At 40.6% G+C, this 20,239-nt stretch overlaps 1 protein-coding gene across 1 annotated transcript in view; it reads right to left on the bottom strand.

Annotated features, from left to right (window-relative positions):
- Positions 1-20,239, bottom strand: part of ptprua (protein tyrosine phosphatase receptor type Ua) — a 489,507-nt gene that overhangs the window by 319,069 nt on the left and 150,199 nt on the right. The window contains exon 3 of the mRNA XM_060904791.1: positions 5,986-6,101. Coding sequence (XP_060760774.1) covers positions 5,986-6,101 — 116 coding nt within the window. The remainder of the gene's footprint in view (positions 1-5,985; positions 6,102-20,239) is intronic.

Below are 20,239 nucleotides of genomic sequence, written 5' to 3'. Positions count from 1 at the left end.
CATGCTCCGTACATGTGGACATGAGCGGATACTCGAGCTGCACCAAGCCCAATCGTATGAAGGCATGAAAGTCTATCTCACCAACGATCCTTTCTATACTTACTATATGAACACATTTATTTCAGACTTCATATGCTTTGTAAAGTAAGAAAGTTTGTTAAGTAATCAGATAGTGTGTAAATACAAAATGTAATTTTCGAGCTGAACTATTCACAAATGTATATTTTTGGCTCCCCTCATACAACAGGCAAAAGTGGCAGACTTCTTACTTGTGTGGCTGTGTGAAAAGCAAAAAAGCACACTGAATCTGACATTTTCAATTCTGATTCAGGCCACGTTCATATGTTCTACTGAAATCCAATATGTATCCAATACTTGGCAATGCAAACTCTGTCTGAACAAGTAGACTGGCATTCATGCAACCTTTATGTCAATCCAACTTGACATTTGTCATAATTTTGTGATGGAGGATAACAGTGAAGGATTCCACATCTTGAATTATCCAGTGCCCTCGAAAGTGTTAAATAACTATTTAAAATTCTTAACGGTATTCTGAAATCATTTCCATACTTTTGGCATCATCTCAACAAGCTTCATGAAGAGCTTCACCCAGGAAGCATTCCTTAAAAGTCCTGACTAGACCAAGCACTTGTTGGCTACTTCTCATATCTTTTGACACAATTAAATACGCAGATAGATTTTACAATGGTTATAAACGACAGTATTGAGAGATAAAAAGAATGAAAAACTGATATATTTGTTGTCAAACTATTAAGTGCAGGGGATGCTGGAGCAATACAGAGCCACTCTATCACTACAGTATATTTATATGCAATGTTTAGCAGTTCCTTTTTGAGTTGAAGTCTTTGTGTGCTTTTACATTCACTTTGGGATATGAAGTACTGACCCAACTGATAAAAGTACTTCCTTGTTCTTCACTTAACTGAAATATATTTTGCTGAGTTTCAATGCAGGTTTTTTGTTTGTGTGTGCAAATTTTGACATGCACTCAACTTTTCTAACTGTCTAAAAGTGTTATGCAACTTAGAGTTACATGCTAAAGACTGCATAAAGTTAAATGGCAAAAATAGGGAAAATGTATCAACATGACTAAAGGTAGTAGTACAGTTTCCAACAAAAAAGAAAAGTATAATCTCATCTCATCTCATTATCTCTAGCCGCTTTATCCTTCTACAGGGTCGCAGGCAAGCTGGAGCCTATTCCAGCTGACTACGGGCGAAAGGCGGGGTACACCCTGAACAAGTCGCCAGGTCATCACAGGGCTGACACATAGACACAGACAACCATTCACACTCACATTCACACCTACGGTCAATTTAGAGTCACCAGTTAACCTAACCTGCATGTCTTTGGACTGTGGGGGAAACCGGAGCACCCGGAGGAAACCCACGCGGACACGGGGAGAACATGCAAACTCCGCACAGAAAGGCCCTCGCCGGCCATGGGGCTCGAACCTGGACCTTCTTGCTGTGAGGCGACAGCGCTAACCACTACACCACTGTGCCGCCCAGAAAAGTATAAATAATTTTAAAAAATACTCTGTGTTAGATTCTGGGACATTGTGGTGGAGGTACAGTCAATGACAGAGCTCAGAAGCAGAACTCAGATGTCCAATACAGCAAGAGCATGGACATTGACGGACGTTGGATGATGGACGTATCAGGGTTAAAAAGGGATAAGAAGGCTGTTGTATCTTGAATTAGTTACCCTTCCATCTGGCTGCAGTAGCAGGGAGAAGCAAGAAGACACAAAAAGAAGGGCATGGACTGAGTTGGGAAGCTTCATTTCTATTGGACTACTAATAGACAAATAACATCAGTAATGAGGTAAAAGAAGCACGACAACACAGCTTACCGTATCCTCAACTATGTGACCGACATGAAAGCAAAGTTACAGCTTGTGTGAGCAGGCAGCACAGCCAGTGAAAGTGAAATCAAGTGAAGCATCAGTAAGAAAATGACGCTAATGATGTCTGTCTTTGACAAAGTGGATGCATTTGTTCTAGCTTCGGAAAATTGGAATAGAAATGTGGAATTTTACTTTTGAGGCATTTTTTAACTTAAGAACAAACAAAATGGGCATGGAGTAGCACACTTTATTGACGAGTAGTGAACCTGATTGTGCAACTGAAGCCTACTGGAGTCACATAACCTGTAGGTGACCATTTCAATCCAAAGCCAAATGAAACTGGGGGAGATATAAATTCCAGTCTTAGACAAAAGAAACAAGTGAAACTGTTTCATCAAACAGTGTCTTGCAAAAGTATCCATCACTCTTGGTGTTTATCCTGTTTTGTTGTATTACAAGCTGGAATTAAAATGGAATTTTCTTGATTTACACAACGTGCCTACCACTTAAAAGGTGCACATTGTTTTTTTTGTGACACAAGCAATAATTAAGATGAAAAAAACAGAAATCTGGAGTGTGCATAGGTATTCAGCCTATTTCGTATGAAACCCCTAAATAATAGCTGCTCCAACCAATTTACTTCATAAGTCATAAGTTGATTAAGATCCACCTGTGTGCAATCAAAGTGTCACATGATCTGTCACATGATGTCTGTATAAATCAACCTGTTCTGGAAGGACCCCGACTCTGCAACACTACTAAGCAAGCAACATGAAAACCAAGGCGAACTCCAAACAGGTCAGAGACAAAGTTGTGGAGAAGTATAGATCAAGGTTGGGTTATAAAAAAATATCCCAAACTTTGAATATCCCACGGAGCTCCATTAAATCCATTAGAGCAAAATGGAAAGAATATGGCACCACTACAAACCTGACAAGAGAAGGCCACCCACCAAAACTCACAGACCAGTCAAGGAGTGCATTAATCAGAGATGCAACAAAGATACCAAAGATAACACTGAAGGAGCTGCAAAGGTCCACAGTGGAGATGGGAGTATCTGTCCATAGGACCACTTTAAGCTGTACACTCCACAGAGCGGGGCTTTATGGAAGAGGGGACAGAAAAAAGCCATTACTTCAAGAACAAAAATAAGAAAACACATTTGGAGTTTGCCCAACAGCATGTGGCAGACTCCCCAAACACATGGAAGAAGATTCTCTGGTCAAATGAGACAAAAATTGATCTTTTTGGCCATCATGGGAAATGCCATGTGTGTCACAAACCCAACACCCTGAGAACACCAACCCTACAATGAAGCATGCTGGTGGCAGCATCATGCTGTTGGGATGTTTTTCATCTGCAGGGACAGGAAAGCTGTTCAGGACTGAAGGAAAGATGGATGGCACTAAATACAGTACAGGGCAATTCTGGAGGAAAACCTGTTTGAGTCGGCCAGAGGTTTGAGACTGGGACAAAGGTTCATGGTCCAGCAGGACAAGGACCCTAAACATACTGCTAAAGCTACACTGGAGTGGTTTAAAGGGAAACATTTTAATGTCTTGGAATGGCCTAATCAAAGCCCAGGCCTCAATCCAATTGAGAATATGTGGCATAATTTGAAGATTACTGTACACCAACGCAACCCATCTAACTTGAAGGAGTTGGAGCAGTTTTGCCTTGAGGAATGGGCAAAAATCCCAGTGGCTAGATGTGCTAAGATAGAGACATACCCCAAGAGACTTGCAGCTGTAATTCCAGCAAAAGGTGGTTCTATAAAGTATTGAATTGGGGAGGGGGTGAATACTTATGCACACTCCAGATTTCTGGGGTTTTTTTCATCTTAATTATTGTTTATGTCACAATTAAACAAAGCAATTTGCACCTTTAAAATGGTAGGCATGATGTGTAAATTAAATGGTGCTAACCCCCAAAAAATCCATTTTAATTCCAGCTTGTAATGCAACAAAACAGGACAAACACCAAAGACACTGTAATGTCCTTCCCCAAATGCCAGTCTCACCTTGGGAATGGCCTGGCAAACCATAGTCACACATTCACATAGACTATGCAGGTCCATTTCAGGGGGAGATGTTCCTAATAGCAGTGGATGCACATTTGAAATGGTTGGACATTTACAATGTCTGGACAGCCACATCAGCAGTAACAATTGAACACCTAAGGGAGATGTTGTGCACTCATGGTCTTCCCCATATGGTGTATGGTGGAGTCAGACAATGCAGCAGTTTTCACAAGTGCAGACTTTCAGGGTTTTTTGATATCCAATGGTAGAAGACACATAAAATTAGCCTCCTATAACCCTTCTACAAATGGTTGAGTTGAAAGAGCTGTGTAAACAGTTAAGAGGGCCCTGAAGAAAATGACAGGGACAGGAGGATCACTAAAGATGTGCCTATCAAGGGTCTTGGTTGCATACAGATCAACACCTCATGCAACAACAGACAGGTCACCAGTGGAGATGTTATTTGGCCACACTGTCAGAACAAGGTGGACCCTGTGAAGAGCAGATGCTCATGCCAAAGTAGAACCAGAAGTGCCTGACCTGTATGGAAAACAGCACTAGGCCAACCAGAGGACTGGTGTCAGGTGCCAAAGTGTAAATAAGGGATTTTACAAGTCATAAGAAATTGCTACCTAAAGGTTGGTGATCTCCTACAGAATGGAAGTGGAAGGCCAGATGTTGAGGTACCATTTGGACCACCTATTAGTGAGAAAGGAGTCAGATGGACACCACCTATTCAATGAAGACTAAAGGCAAAACCTTGTGGCCAACTGGGACACTGATGGCCATGGAACTAAGCAGCTACCTCAGCTGCCGGATGCCTTGCCTGAGGAGCAGGTATAATGGTCCCAGGCCATCATGGGGGATGGTGGAAATGAAGCTGAGCAGCCACTTCAGCCACCAGATACTGAGCCTACTGTTCCAGAGGAGGCAACTGGGTACAACAACCTTCACCTCACACTTTTGTAGGTCAAAAAAGCCCCCTGAAAAACTTGATTTGTAGTTAGAGTAGCCAGAACTATTGGAGCAGAATTATCTCTGCACTGAATCCACCAGAACTGGAGCAGTCTACCTTCAATCTGACTTTCTTGCTTTTATATTGTACTTTTAGTAGACATATTTCTTGTTTTTACCCATATTCAATCATTTGTGAGTGTTTGTTTGGGGTTTGTTCTAAGTATGGTGATGCTCAGCTGTGGTTGGAGGGATATTGTATCTTGAATTAGTTAGACATCTACCAGGGTGCAGTAGCAGGGATAATTAAGGAAAGGAGACACATCTGGATGATCTGGATAAGAACAGATTTATTTGTAAATGTTTCCTCTTGTCTAGTCTGTTGTTTAGTCACTCTCTCTCTATCTCATCCTGGCTTTCTCTGACAGCGCCTTCTTTGGCCTCTTCACTTCTGCCATGATGTCCATACTGATAATGCCGATTTAGCTTCTTCTTCTTATAGGTAGTGTCACTGCTCAGTTTTGGAAGCTGCTGATAGTGCCGTAAAGTGTTACACAGTTCTCACAAGATGTCTCAGGGATGCACCACCAGAGTTGCATGGTGCTATAACTGGTGAACTGGCCGTGGACTTGGAATCAAAAACAAGTTATTGTCCCTATTATAATTCAGTGTACCATCAAAATGATTTTGCAGCTTATATTTTAAGGTACAATTGTTACATTATGTTGCATTATATAATAGTATTTTTTATTTAGCTTAGACCCCAGAAAAAAAAAGAGCTTGCATTTCTACCTTGAGAAAACTGGTGGGGTTTGTTTGTTTGTGGGTTTTTTCTTTTCACTAATTTCTTTAACAGTGTGAACTTTGCTGTTTATAGAGTTTTATGAGCATCACTCAATGTAAATCAGCTACGTCATACACACTCCTGGTAATTTATGGATAAATGGTATTTATCAAGATACGTGTATGAGCATGAAGATAATCAATGTTTCCAAAACTTTGGTAAATCCAGCAGAATTTTTGTTTTTACTTTGGTTTGGCTTATGCAACCATTTACACACATTTTTAACTAAAAGATTGGTAAATGAAATTTAATGTCATTAATGTAATAATTTGCTTCTCTTTCTCTCTCACTCACACACCTCCATGGTGAAGGGATCCATCTTGGATGCGCGTCCGTTAGCCACACACTGAAAGGTTGCATTCTGCCCTGCATTCACCTCCACATCCCCGAGCCTGGTGAAGTGTGGCACCTTATCTGTGAAATGTGGAGAAAAATGCTCATGAATAGTCATCATTTCTCATTTAAATTAAAAGTAAATAAAAATACTGCGGACTGTGCAGAGGGACCAGCGTCACTGAGTCAACAAAGGCAGGGCTAAAGTTAAATCTGATTAACTAATCACAAGCCAGACTTTGTGACATCATATTTATTTTTTTTATTTCTTTGACCTGGTATGCAGATTTGCATATACATTATTTTAATTACATTATAACATTATTTATAAAATGCAGTGGAATGTGGCATTGTTACAACATTACCCAGCTTACTAGATAGCTGAGCTAAGATTAATATTAACTTTGTTGCTATCCATGTTTGCTAGCATAGTATCTAATAGGGATATATTTTCTGCCTAATTCAATTTTCAAATGTCCAAAAACAGTGAATGAATGGATATTTAGGTAACAGCTTGGATGTGGTTTAATCAAGTATTATTGTTTCTTTTGGTGGTGACACACTAGTGCATCTCAAACAATTAGAATATCATGGACAAGTTCAATATTTTCCATCAGTTATTTAAGAAAGTGAAAAAGCAATATATTCTAGACTCATTACACAGAAAGTAATGTTTCAAGTGTTGATCTATTTTAATTTTGACAATTATGGCCTATGGCACAAAAAAATCTCAAAATATTAGAGTATTTCATTTTGAGTTTGAGTAAAACAGTATAAATGCTGTGTCTGTCTCAGTCTAGTTCAGCACACACAACCACAATCATGGGGAAGACTGCTGACTTGACAGTTGTCCGGAAGACAATCATCAACACCTTCTACAAGGTCGATAAGTTACAGATAGACTGGTACCAAAATCCAGAATTGTGACACCCAAAGGCATTCTTGAGACAAAGTCGGCAAACAGTCTTATTTTGTCAATTTGGGTGTGCCGAATTCAAATCTGCAATATGCCAAGCTCTACCTGACCTCTGTTGACCTCTAGAGGTCATTGAACTTTGGGCTTTACCCCGTTTAAAACAAAACAAAAAACAAACAACAAAGAAAAAAACTCTCATATATACTAACCCTGATTAACCTGTATACCCTGTATGCCCCCACATTTTGTATGCTGCTGAATCTGTCCTTTTTTCAGTAGCTTTGTATAAACAATAACCGCTAAATGTAATGCAATGTTATGTAAGGTGATCGCCGAGGCATTCTCATTGTGAAAAGTAAGTCACATGTACATGGACTGGCATATAATGCTGTATTTGTTCCTTTCTATTTGTTTTTTGTCTGTTCATATTCTTTTTGGGGGAGTAAAGTCAGTTTAAAAATGCTGTTAAATGCATAGGCCTATAGGCCAAGTTTAATGGCCTTGAGGTTATCAGAGGTCATATGTCGTTTTACAAATGAAAAATGAATTCAGCACCCAAACATTTAACAAACAAGGCCATTTGCTAACTTCATTAATCATTTTAGTACTTTTCATTCCTTAGAAAGCTGAGAAACTGGGTTCAGCTGAGATGTTTACAGGCCCAAAGTTCAATGACCTCTAGAGGTCAACAGAGGTCAGATAGAGCTTGGCATATTGCAGATTTGAATTCGGCACACCCAAATTGACAAAATAAGACTGTTTGCCGACTTTGTCTCAAAAATGCCTTTAACTCCTTAAATAAGCACTTTTTTGAATTTTGGTACCAGTCTAAGAAGGTCACTGCTGCAAAAGCTGGTTTTAAAAGGTGAGCAGGCAACAGAGATGACTGCAGACTCGAAAGGATTGTCAAGAAAAGTCCATTCAAGAACTTGAGAGTTCTTCACAAGGAGTCTTCTAAGGCTGGTATTAGTGCTCACAGTCTGTGATGATTTGGGGTGCCATGTCATTTGCTGATGTTGGTCCACTGTGTTTTATCAAGTCCAAAGTCAACGCAACTGTCTACCAGGAGATTTTTAGAGCACTTCATGCTTTCATTTGCTGACAAGCTTTATACAGATGCCGATTTTGTTTTCCAACAGGACGTAGCACCTGCCCACAGTGCCAAAACTACAGTATTACCAAATGGTTTGCTGCCCATGATATCACTGTGTTTGACTGGCCAGCCAACTCACCTGACTTGAACCCCATAGAGAATCTGTGGGATATTGTCAAGAGGAAAATGAGAAACAACCGACCCCAAAATACAGACAAGCTGAAGGTTGCTATCAAAGCAACGTGGGCTTCAATAACACCTCAGCAGTGCCACAGGCTGATTGCCTCCATGCCACACTGCACTGATGCAGTAATTCATGGTAAAGGAGCTCCAACCAAGTATTGAGCATATAAATGAACAGAATTTTCAGAAGTTTGATGTTTCTGTATTGTAAATCCTTTTTGATTTACAATACAGAGCCACCATGCACAGATGTCTTCAGGAAAGGAGCTACAACTGTCACATTCCGAATATCAAGCCACTCCTGAACCAGAAACAACCTCAGAAATATCTTACCTGGGCTAAGGAGAGAAAGAACTGGACTGTTGCTCAGTGGTCCAAAGTCCTCTTCTCATCTCATCTCATTATCTCTAGCCGCTTTATCCTGTTCTACAGGGTAGCAGGCAAGCTGGAGCCTATCCCAGCTGACTACGGGCGAAAGGCGGGGTACACCCTGGACAAGTCGCCAGATCATCACAGGGCTGACACATAGACACAGACAACCATTCACACTCACATTCACGCCTATGGTCAATTTAGAGTCACCAGTTAACCTAACCTGCATGTCTTTGGACTGTGGGGGAAACCGGAGCACCCGGAGGAAAACCCACGCAGACACGGGGAGAACATGCAAACTCCGCACAGAAAGGCCCTCACCGGCCACGGGGCTCGAACCCGGACCTTCTTGCTGTGAGGCGACAGCGCTAACCACTACACCACCGTGCCGCCCCCAAAGTCCTCTTTTTAGATTAAATTAAATTTTGCATTTCATTTGAAAATTAAAGTCCTAGAGTCTGGAGGAAGAGTGTAGAGGCACAGAATCCAAGATATTTGGAGTCCAGTGTGAAGTTTTCACAGTCTGTAATGATTTGGGGTGCCATGCCATCTGCTGGTGTTGGTCCACTGTATTTTATCGAGTCCAAAGTCAATGCAGCCGTCTACCAGGAGATTTTAGAGCACTTCATGCTTCTATTTGCTGACAAGCTTTATGGGGATGCCGATTTCCTTTTCCAGCAAGATGTAGCACCTTCCCACAATGTCAAAACTACTATCAAATGGTTTGCCGACCATATTACTGTGCTTGACCTGAACCCCATAGAGAATCTGTGGAGTATTGTCAAGAGGAAGATGAGAAACACCCAACCAAAAAAATACAGACAAGCTGAAGGCCACTATCAAAGCAACCTGGGCTTCAGTAACACCTTAGCAGTGTCACAGGCTGATCACCTCCATGCCACGCCACACTGATGCAGTAATTTGTGGTAAAGGAGCCCCAACTAAGTATTGAGTGTATAAATGAACATACTTTTCAAAAGTTGGACGTTTCTGTATTGTAAATCCTTTTTCACTGATCTTATGAAATATCTATACCACTAAAGGAAGGCTGTCTGTCTGTGTGTTCACCTATGTAAATCTACACGGCTGGACGCACATACTCTATTGAGGTTTTTCACCCACGTGACCCAGTCATGTGAGGCTGCCATTTTGGACGTCACGGCTCGAATCGGTTTGAATGCGAGGAAGGCGACAAATGAAAAACATAAAAGAAAAAGGAGCGAGATGCAGAAAACACCTTCACTATCCAGCGACGTAGGGCATTTACAGGGCGAGCAGAGGGAGAGGTATTTGCAAAAATTGAGGTTAGCAGGCTTAGAGAACAACGTTTACCTGCTTCCACCAGGATTGTTCACTGATGTACGGAAGTACACGAAGCCCTCGTCTTTACCTGACTTCGGCCCACATGATCTGTATACCTATGTTGTTAAAAACCCATCGCCATACACAGGTATTGATCTGAAAGCGTACAAGAGTTTGGATACCTACAAATATTTTGTGTCAGGCTGGGTAACATGCCTACATCAGCGGGTCGTCCCTGGAGCCGGTGGTCGCCATCTTATTACAGCTAAGGTTTGTTCACATTTTCATTTACTTTCGGTCCTCAGGATAAACAAAATGTTATTAAATGTCATTGAAATAACTTCTTAGTCTGTTGAGACATGGCCCGTTATAAATTTGCTGTTACCAGGCAATGACCAAGAACTGTATTATTAGGGTCGGTGTCTGTGTTGTAGCAGTGTAGTAGCAGCTAGCTGTTAGCACTAGCTAATGTCAACAACATCATAGCTGGTATGTTACTGTAGCAATGTTTACGTTCAGTCATTTGGATGACTGTTAAAACCTTTCAGTCTCAAGTTTTTCCTTTACTGTATTTACTAGTTTACTGTAATTATGATCCGGCAGCTATTTACACCGGATCCAGTGTAAATAGCTGCCGGAGCGCGCTCCGGCTTGCTCCCCCTCAAATTAAGCAGCGCGCTCCGGCTTGCTCCCGGAGTGCTCCGTCCGAGGTTCCGGAGCACGCTCCGGCTTGCTCCCCCTCAAATTAAGCAGCGTGCTCCGGGAGCAGGCCAGAGTGCGCTGCTTAATTTGAGGGGGAGCAAGCTGGAGTGCGCTCCGGCAGCTATTTACACTGGATCCGGTGTAAATAGTTGCCGGATCATAATTACAGTAAACTAGTAAATACAGTAAAGGAAAAACTTGAGACTGAAAGGTTTTAACAGTCATCCAAATGACTGAACGTAAACATTGCTACAGTAACATACTAGCTACTGTTGTTGACATTAGCTAGCTTGACCTTCAAAATGGCGGACACCGGGGCGTCACGTGACCCTGTGACGTCAGGTGAAAAACCTCAATACTTTGCACATGGATTGGTGACACCCCAGACGGACCCAAGACAACATTTTCGATTTTCCAAAACATGGAATTCATGCTTATCCAACACACTATTAATTTCCCATAGGCTCCATGCTTGCACTAACACACTGCACATGGCTTTGGTGGGTAATCCCCTCCCCCACTCGCCTGGGACGTTCGATTGTACAGGACGCTGCAATCAGCGCTACTTGCCGGAGACTTCCACTAGGGCCGAGTCTACGTCTCCTCAGTAATGGGCGATAGCTACTATGTTTCCTCTCTCCCACAGGCAATAACTGCTAGTTCTAATAATTTGAGATAATGGAGTTCTGATTTTCATGAGCTATAAGCCATAATCATCAAAATTAAAACCAAAAAAATTCATCTTCAGTGCCAAATAATTATTAGAAATTAAGAAATTTCCTTCTACACTTAGGCCTAAGAAGCAAGGGTACAAACATTCTACCTCATTGAACATATCTGATTCATCTCATTAGCTAATTCACTTTAAATTAGTGTTCAAATTTATTTGGTTATAAGGAAAAAAACCCTCAACAGTAGCTGACTGATGCACAGCTATTTCGGGTAAGCCACATGTGGTTATATGTCTGATGAACTGACTCACTGAAGAGATAATAAGCCAAGGCAGTTGTCTAGCTATTTATTTATTTATTTAAAATGTGATTTTGTCAAACATGTTTCAAGTCTTGAAACTCAGAAGCAATAAATGTTAATCCATGACCTATATGATTTGATAAAAACTAGTGTCTAGTGACGAGCCATATCTCACCGACAGTTTTTTAAATACTACAGTAGAAATTTTAATAAAAAATTTTGTGTCAAATATGGGCACGTCAAATCTGCAATAATCTTACTGTCAAGCTTTTTTTTCCCCTTTTCTCTTCAGATATTGTTATGTCTCATTTATTCCTGTCAGGCACTGCCATCTGCTCTGCTTGCTGCCATTAGAAGTTGAGAGACCCTTCATTTTAGAGAGAAAAAAAGTGGCTTTGTCTGTTTTTTTTTCTCTCTGACAAAATAGTCTCAGCTTGTTTTCCATTTTGCTTGATTGACTGATTGATTAATAGTTTTCAACTTCATTTTCTAAAGCTTTTAGTTCTAATGACAACTTTCATACAGATCCGTAAACAAGTTGTAAAGAGATTATAATTGTTGATGGTTACACCAATAATTGCACAAATGTATAAACTGGGTGATAATAAGCATCCCACATACAGATTGATTTGACTGGTCTAAAATGACTTCATTAAAAAAAGAAAGGCCTCACTGAATGGACACTGTGCTATCTGAATTTGTTCAAATCTGCCATTGTATACCATTTTATTGCCCGTTTAATAGACTTTTCAATAAATTGATTGCTGAATCCAAACCTCTTTCAGACACTATTAACAAACCTTTGGTGAACTATTATGTTTTCTGACAAGTTATTACATCATTTAGCACTACTACAGTATGTGTTGCAGAGCAGCTCGAAATATACCTCCTCCACAGTAATGGTGAAGCATTAAATAAAAGGCCCCATGCACATTTTAATTAGTCCAACCTGTGCTTGATCAAGTTGTAGATTAAACTGTAAAAACCTGGCAGAAAGCCATAATAATAGGTACTGTCTCCATCCATTATCCATAAGTGCTTATCCTGTACAGGCTCACAGGCTAGCTGGAGCCTATCCCAGCTGACTGTGGGCGAGAGGCGGGGTACACCCTGGACAAGTCACCAGATCATCGCAGGGCTGACACATAGGTGGGGTTTACATTAGACCGTATCAGCGGATCATCGGATTAACGTTTTTAAAATGATTCGCGTGCACACAGCAACACCAATACACGATTCGCGTGCACACAGCAACGCCAATACACGGATATGCTCGGCTCCGCAGGCATCCTGCGCTCCAAATCACTCCGCCCTGAACAGCGAGTGCCCTCTGGAGGGTGCGCACTCCGGCCCTGCGCAGCTCACAGAGCGCGCGAGTGAAGCGCACGAGCAGTGATTCGGGACTGAGCCGCTGTGTGTGTGATCCCAGTGCATATCGGGCACGCGCGTCACTTACCACTTGCAAGTGGAAGGATGGCAAGCCTAAAGACAATCATAACTACACAATGGGCAGTATTTGCATCAGTATTTTCATACTTTTATACTCTTTAATGAAAGGTGATACAAGGCGGAAGTCCGCGCCGTTTTTCAGCAGTCGCGTCACATGACCAACGCCAGCGAATCAGGAAGGTGGATGTCACAGTGACGTTGTCCAATGACGACGCCAGCTAGAGCTCAGCACAGCGTATCCACGTATTCTCAATGTTTACACAGCACCGGACCAGACACGATCTGGATTGAATACGTGGACCCTGGCGGATTCCCGTTTCCCGGCGTTTTAATGTAAACGGACAGTGCATCCGCGAAGAAAACGAGACAGATACGGTCTAATGTAAACTTGGCCATAGAGACAAACAACCATTCACACTCACATTCACACCTATGGTCAATTTAGAGCCACCAATTAGTCTAACCTGCATGTCTTTGGACTGTGGGGGAAACTGGAGCACCCGGAGGAAACCCACACAGACACGGGGAGAACATGCAAACTCCACACAAAAAGGCCCCTGTCGGCCACTGGGCTCAAACCCAGAACCTTCTTGCTGTAAGTTGACAGTGCTAACCACTACACCACTAAACACTCTGTCTGCTAATCTTTATTCCTTCATTTATTTTTTCTTCAATCACTACTTTTTCCTGGTCAGGGCCACAGCGGGTCCACAGTCAATCCCAAGAACACTGGGGTTGGAGCAAGTTCTTAATTCACCCCAAAGGGGCTCCTAATATTCAAGCTTCATTAAATCATTCACAATAAAAAGACACTAATGAATTGAATTGCATTGTGCTCAAACTGTAAAAGCCAGTTAGGCAACTAAAAAATAGAAAACAAACCCAAGTATAATTTCAATAATTAAGAATAGAAGAACTTTTTGTGTTTTACCAAGTTTACTGCAAGGTTTCAGTGGAAAATGCACAAGTTTTTATGCAGAGTAATTTGTCCACTTCCAACACCTTATAGTCCAACACAACTGGGTTATGCAACTTGCAAAGTTAAATCAATAATACATTGTGATCATACATTGGCTGACTACTGTCTAGAAAGCTTCTCCCCACCAACCAAACCCAGGGCCCTTTCACTCAGCTCTTTTTTTCTTCTCCTGCAAGTTCCTTGACAACACCAGATCCTGTTTATTTGTCCTTTCAAGATTGTGAATGGTTCAATTTGTTGGAGCACTTGACTTAGCCATGTAGTGCTTATCCCATGATCACACTACAGCTTGCGAGGCTTTACGATGTGTTACTGATGAAAATGAGGTGTTCAGTGGTGATGCTTCCCCAAGTTTCAGGAAGTATTCCCAAACCCACACTGCAAAAAATGATATCTGAGCAAGTAAGTGAAAATATCTTGAAAATAGCTGAAACAATCTCACATTTCCTATTAGAAGAATATAAGACACCAATTCTGAGATTGTTAAACTTAGTTCTAGATTGCAACCAATGTATTCTAAGATGTCTTATCAAGTTAAAATATCTGTCCATGCAGCAAGATAATTTCACTTGTATTGAGTAATTTTCTCTTCAAATTCAGTTTTCAATTTTTTGCAGTGCATCTGCGAGTACACTGCAAAAAATGGCCTTTCAAAAATAAGAAATAAAAGATTAAAACAAAGCATATTTGCTTGAATCAGGCGAAAAAAATCTGCTAATGGAACTAGTCAAATTTGACTTGGTAAGATTTCTTAAAGTAAGATGAAAAATCTAACCTGTTTTTAGATGAAATAATTCCAAAATAAGATTGGGGAACTTATTATGCGAGATCTGATTAACTCAAAATAATCAAAATAGTTCTTATAACAAGATCGTACTTCTTACATTTAGCCATTCAAGTCATTTTTATTTATTTCATTTTAAGGGTATTTCACTTAAATTCATGACAAACTCTTAGCAGTAAAAACTGAATTTAAGATAAATATACTAATATTAGGATTGTTAAATTCTACAGCTAAGCATTGCTAGCTTAAAAGATTCTCCTTTTGTGACCTGTAATTAGTAAAATACTCTAGATATGAGACCAGAGACTATCTTGAATCAAGTTGACGACACGTGTAGCATTGCAACAAGTTTATTTATTTTTTTCCCATTTCAACATTCAAACATTAAAACATCTCTTAAGATTCCACTTCCCCAGGACCTCAGGCACCAAAAAATAAAAAAAGTCTACACATTTTGACTTACAGTGTTTACACAACGCCAAAGCAACAGTGCATTTTGGGGGCACTGACTATTCATGTGTACGAGGGGTTTACAAGATCAGGCACAAAAAAAAAAAAACACTGAACTTAACTCGCAGCATTCCAAAAAGCCCTCACTAAAACGCCCTCCACTCACTCATAGCCTTTTTGAAGGCACTTGTCTGGTCTAGAGTCTGTACAGCATCTAGAAGGAGCTCACTCTGAATGACTGAGAAAACAGTCGCAGTAAACTTAGGATCTGTAAGGTGGAGTTGAATTGTAATGAAAGATTCAAAGATTTCAGTAAAGTTCATTTATTCCCAAAACAAGCATCTCATCTCTCATCTCATTATCTCTAGCCGCTTTATCCTTCTACAGGGTCGCAGGCAAGCTGGAGCCTATCCCAGCTGACTACGGGCGAAAGGCAGGGTACACCCTGGACAAGTCGCCAGGTCATCACAGGGCTGACACATAGACACAGACAACCATTCACACTCACATTCACACCTACGGTCAATTTAGAGTCACCAGTTAACCTAACCTGCATGTCTTTGGACTGTGGGGGAAACCGGAGCACCCAGAGGAAACCCACGCGGACATGGGGAGAACATGCAAACTCCGCACAGAAAGGCCCTCGCCGGCCCCGGGGCTCGAACCCAGGACCTTCTTGCTGTGAGGCGACAGCGCTAACCACTACACCACTGTGCCGCCCCAAAACAAGCATACTTTGTTTTTTGTTTTTCTTGAAACAAGATGAACCGCATTTGACAAATGTCCAAAATGTACTTACTTGTTTTAAAAAAACCTTGTTTTATTTTCAAAGGTGCTCCAAATAAGACTTTTTCAAGACATTTTGTCTGTACAAGATTTTCAAGATGGCCTGTCTAAAAACTAGCCTTTCTAGCTAAATGAGGTTTTGCTTGTTGGGCAATTATGTCTTATAATAAGGGTGGCTAGATGTTTTGACTTGAAAATAGACAAATAAACTTCCTAAGATTTTTATTTTTTGCAGTGCAGATCCTGTTTATTTGTCCTTTCAAGATCGTGAATGGTTCAATTTGTTGGAGCACTTGATTAAGGCCCTGTCCACACGGCAACGGATTCAGGTGACTCCGATACAATTGCTTATCATTTAGGCCTGGCGTCCACATGGCACCGGCGTTTTGGGTGCCCAAAACGCAATCTTTTTGAGAACGGGTTCCAGAGTGGAAAGATCTGGCAACGTTGCCGTTGTGAAGTCGTCTGGATGAGTAGAACGGATTTGTTTATGATGACGTCACAACCACATGACTGTCAGTGCTTCACGCCGGGTAGAAGTGTAACGAACTCGATGCGAGTTGTCAACAAATCCTATAACTTGGTTCATGAAACGCGCTTACAAAATATTTTCACTGTGAATATTTATTGTGTAATGGTGCAAAGTGAGAGAGAGAGAGAGAGAGACTCTGCCCTTAGGGCAGAGTCAATCCCGCCAGCAAAAATAGGGAAAAAAAGGAGCGATCTCACCTCTTCAGATGTTGGTTTAAGTCCTACAATACATTCCTCAAAAAGGGCGTAGAAGAGCAAATTAATCCATCAACGTGTAGCATTCAATTTATTCCGGACCATTAAAGACGCCACCTTCCGCGTAGAATCATACGTCAGCCTCGCCGCCATATTGGATAGGTCAAAGCGGAGAATAAAGATTCATGTGCTGCGTTTAACTGTACCAACAGGTTTACCGTCCAAACGAGATCACATGGGATTACCTTTTCACAGGTGAGAAACAACAGATTAATCCATCAATGTGTAGCATTCAATTTATTCCGGACCATTAAAGACACCGCCTTCCGCGTAGAATCATACGTCATCCTCGCCGCCATATTGGATAGGTCAAAGCGGAGAATAAAGATTAGCTGCGTTTAACTGTACCAACAGGTTTGCCGTCCAAACGAGATCACATGGGATTACCTTTCACAGGTGAGACTGGAAAAATACTTTTCATTGTATTTGGTCATTATAATGTAATTTTACAAACAGATTTTCCTGACTTTGTGGCTAATATGAAGTCTCGCGCATAATAGTTTATGCGCATGCGTCCTTACTTCTTCTATTGTTCTGGTGTCTCCAAAGGGACCGTCTTACAGCGCCCCTAGAGGTGTGGCATGTGTATTGCATCGTTTTCAGCAAGCGTTGCGTTGCCATGTGGACCTGATATTTTACTGATCGTTGCCCATTTGGACGTGATATATTTTTAAATAACATCTCGTTGCCGTTGTCGTGTGGATGTAGCCTTAGCCATGTAGTGCTTATCCCATGATCACACTACAGCTTGCGAGGCTTTACGATGTGTTATTGATGAAAATGAGGTGTTCAGTGGTGATGCTTCCCCAAGTTTCAGGAAGTATTCCCAAACCCACACTGCAAAAAATGATATCTGAGCAAGTGAAAATATCTTGAAAATAGTTGAAACAATCTCACATTTCCTATTAGAAGAATATAAGACACCAATTCTGAGATTGTTAAACTTAGTTCTAGATTGCGGCCAACTTATTCTAAGATGTCTTATCAAGTTAAAATATCTGTCCATGGAGCAAGATAATTTCACTTGTATTTAGTAATTTTCTCTTCAAATTCAGTTTTCAATTTTTTGCAGAGTATTCACTGCTTAGTTTGCCAACGAAAACATCGCCATCAAATTTCAATGCTTGCATTGAAATTTTTTGCGACATTTTTGGCCACTCATGAGGTGGAACCACACCAAAAACTCGTGAAGCTCAGAGAACATTCGCCGTGCATCGCACGATTAGTGACGATGCTAGCAATCTTTCATTGCCAAGTATTCGCAAACCCATCTCGAGCTGTAATGTAACCAGGGCCTTACAAAACATTCTTATTTGCTCCTTTCTGACATCCCATCACTTTCTCAGGTTCTCGGAATCACCCTTCGTATTTCTCCAGTGCTCCCAGAAATGCATATTTCATCCAGCAATAGTTTTACCTTAAAATGCCACAAGGACCTGCTGGAAAAATGAGACACACTTAATAATCACAGTAGAATGTAATCAAATATAGTAATGATTCTGCTGGAGAAATATTTTTGGTTTAACGCAGCATGAACTCAGAGACTAAGCCATGTGTAATATCTGATGAAAGGATGTTTAACTCTCCACGTGTCCACTCTTTCAGGAGTTTCGACAGACATTCTTGCACTTGACCTGGCACCATGACTGACAGCATGTGTTTCTTGGTGAGAAACTATTTATTCTAATAGACGATCATTTATAAATTATATTTATCATCTACCAAGGCATGTCTGTCCCTTTCACTATTAATTAGTGCTGTCAAGCGATTAAAATATTTAATCGCGATTAATGTCGCGACTGTCATAGTTAACTCGCGATTAATCGCAATTTAATCGCAAATTTTTGTCACATGAAAAACCATTGTAATTCTCTTATCAGCATAAAAATGTGAATGGGCTTGCTTTGTACCAATGTTTTTTTTATTGCAAAGCATAACACGTCTTGACACAGCCACTGCAAAGTGAAACCTAAGCCGAGCACCGGGGCTAGCAAAAGAACCATGAGTGAAGTGATCTACTGCTTGAGTTAGTTTATAATTCTAATCAGAGAGACAGGTTACACAGTGACGGTAGGCTTGACATGCTTGATTATAATATAAAGTACACTATTATATTAACTTGAAGTTGTTCGTTGATAAATATTGCATTGAATCTGATCTTTACTGTTTCAGCTCACTTAACACATTTTGTACTTTTACACTTTCTGCCTGTTGATGCGTCGTGCTGTCCAATCAGAGGCAGCCAAATTTGCATATTACAGGAAGGATTTCTGGGATAGCATTGAGTTTACAGTTCAGAGGGATCTGGCTTCTTTAGACGCTGTCTTCTTAAAACTAAATGAATATTTAAAAAGAGCCAAATGAGCCCGTCTTTTGAATGGTTCTTTTCAAAGAACGGATCACAAAGATGCGGATCCCATCAAAGAGCTATAAATCCCATCTCTACTAGCGCGCCCTGCCCACGCTGATTCTTTGGGGAGGGCAGAGGACTCTGGCTGTGCGGGGCGTGGCATTACAGTCTAGCTGCTATCGTTTTTCTAAGCAAAGTCTCTGTTCCAAGTTCCTGGCAGTTTCAAAAGCTTATGAAAAACCTACATCATGTCACAGAGCGTTAATCTCGCGATAAAAAAATTTTCGCCGTTAAAATTGAGTCAAGTTAACGCGTTAATAACGCGACATTTTTGACAGCACTACTATTAATATAAAGAAAACAACTTTTAGCTCTTTTATAGACAGTGAAAAGGAAACTAGACAGTAGAACAGTGCCTGAGAGAGAAGACACCATGTGATACATGACAGATCTTTTATTTTTGTACCATTGCGACAAGCTTCTTTAAGTGCAAGCATTTATTTTTACTTATTGACTTTCATGACTCATTTTAAAAAGAGCAATTTAATAACCTCTAATTTGCATTATTCCGTCTGTTTGTAATGCACGTTTTTTTATTATTTCCTGTATTTATTTAGCTATTCTTGTTTTTTTCAGAATGCCTATTTTTATTTTTTTTATAAATTCATCTTTTTATTGCACTTATTCTTGCTTCCCCTGTGCTGTTTCTCAATTATTTATATTTTATTATTATTGCTGCTTGTATTATATCCCGAGTTGATTCTTAACTCTTTTATTGTGTTTTTAATTTCCTTTGGAAGCACTTTGAGCTCCATTTTATGTAGAAAAGTTGCAATACAAATAAGACTGTTTACTGTTTTCATGGTAGGAAACTTCAATATCAACCTATCTGTCAAAAACTTTGGTATAGGGACGATCCAGCTGAGAAGTCACTAAAGAAACAGCTTCAAAAGTGACAGAAAAATCCCCTTCTGAAATATCAATGTTATTATCATTAAGAAGGCTGTCTTGGCAGTGAGGCTTATGCCCTTCAGAAAATACCCAATCTTCTCAAAATAGAGTATTATCTAAACAGTCAGGTCATAACTTATTTTT

Source organism: Neoarius graeffei, chromosome 22, assembly GCF_027579695.1.
Source record: "Neoarius graeffei isolate fNeoGra1 chromosome 22, fNeoGra1.pri, whole genome shotgun sequence".
Classification (NCBI taxonomy): domain Eukaryota; kingdom Metazoa; phylum Chordata; class Actinopteri; order Siluriformes; family Ariidae; genus Neoarius; species Neoarius graeffei.
This window is presented reverse-complemented; position numbering and strand designations above follow the sequence as displayed.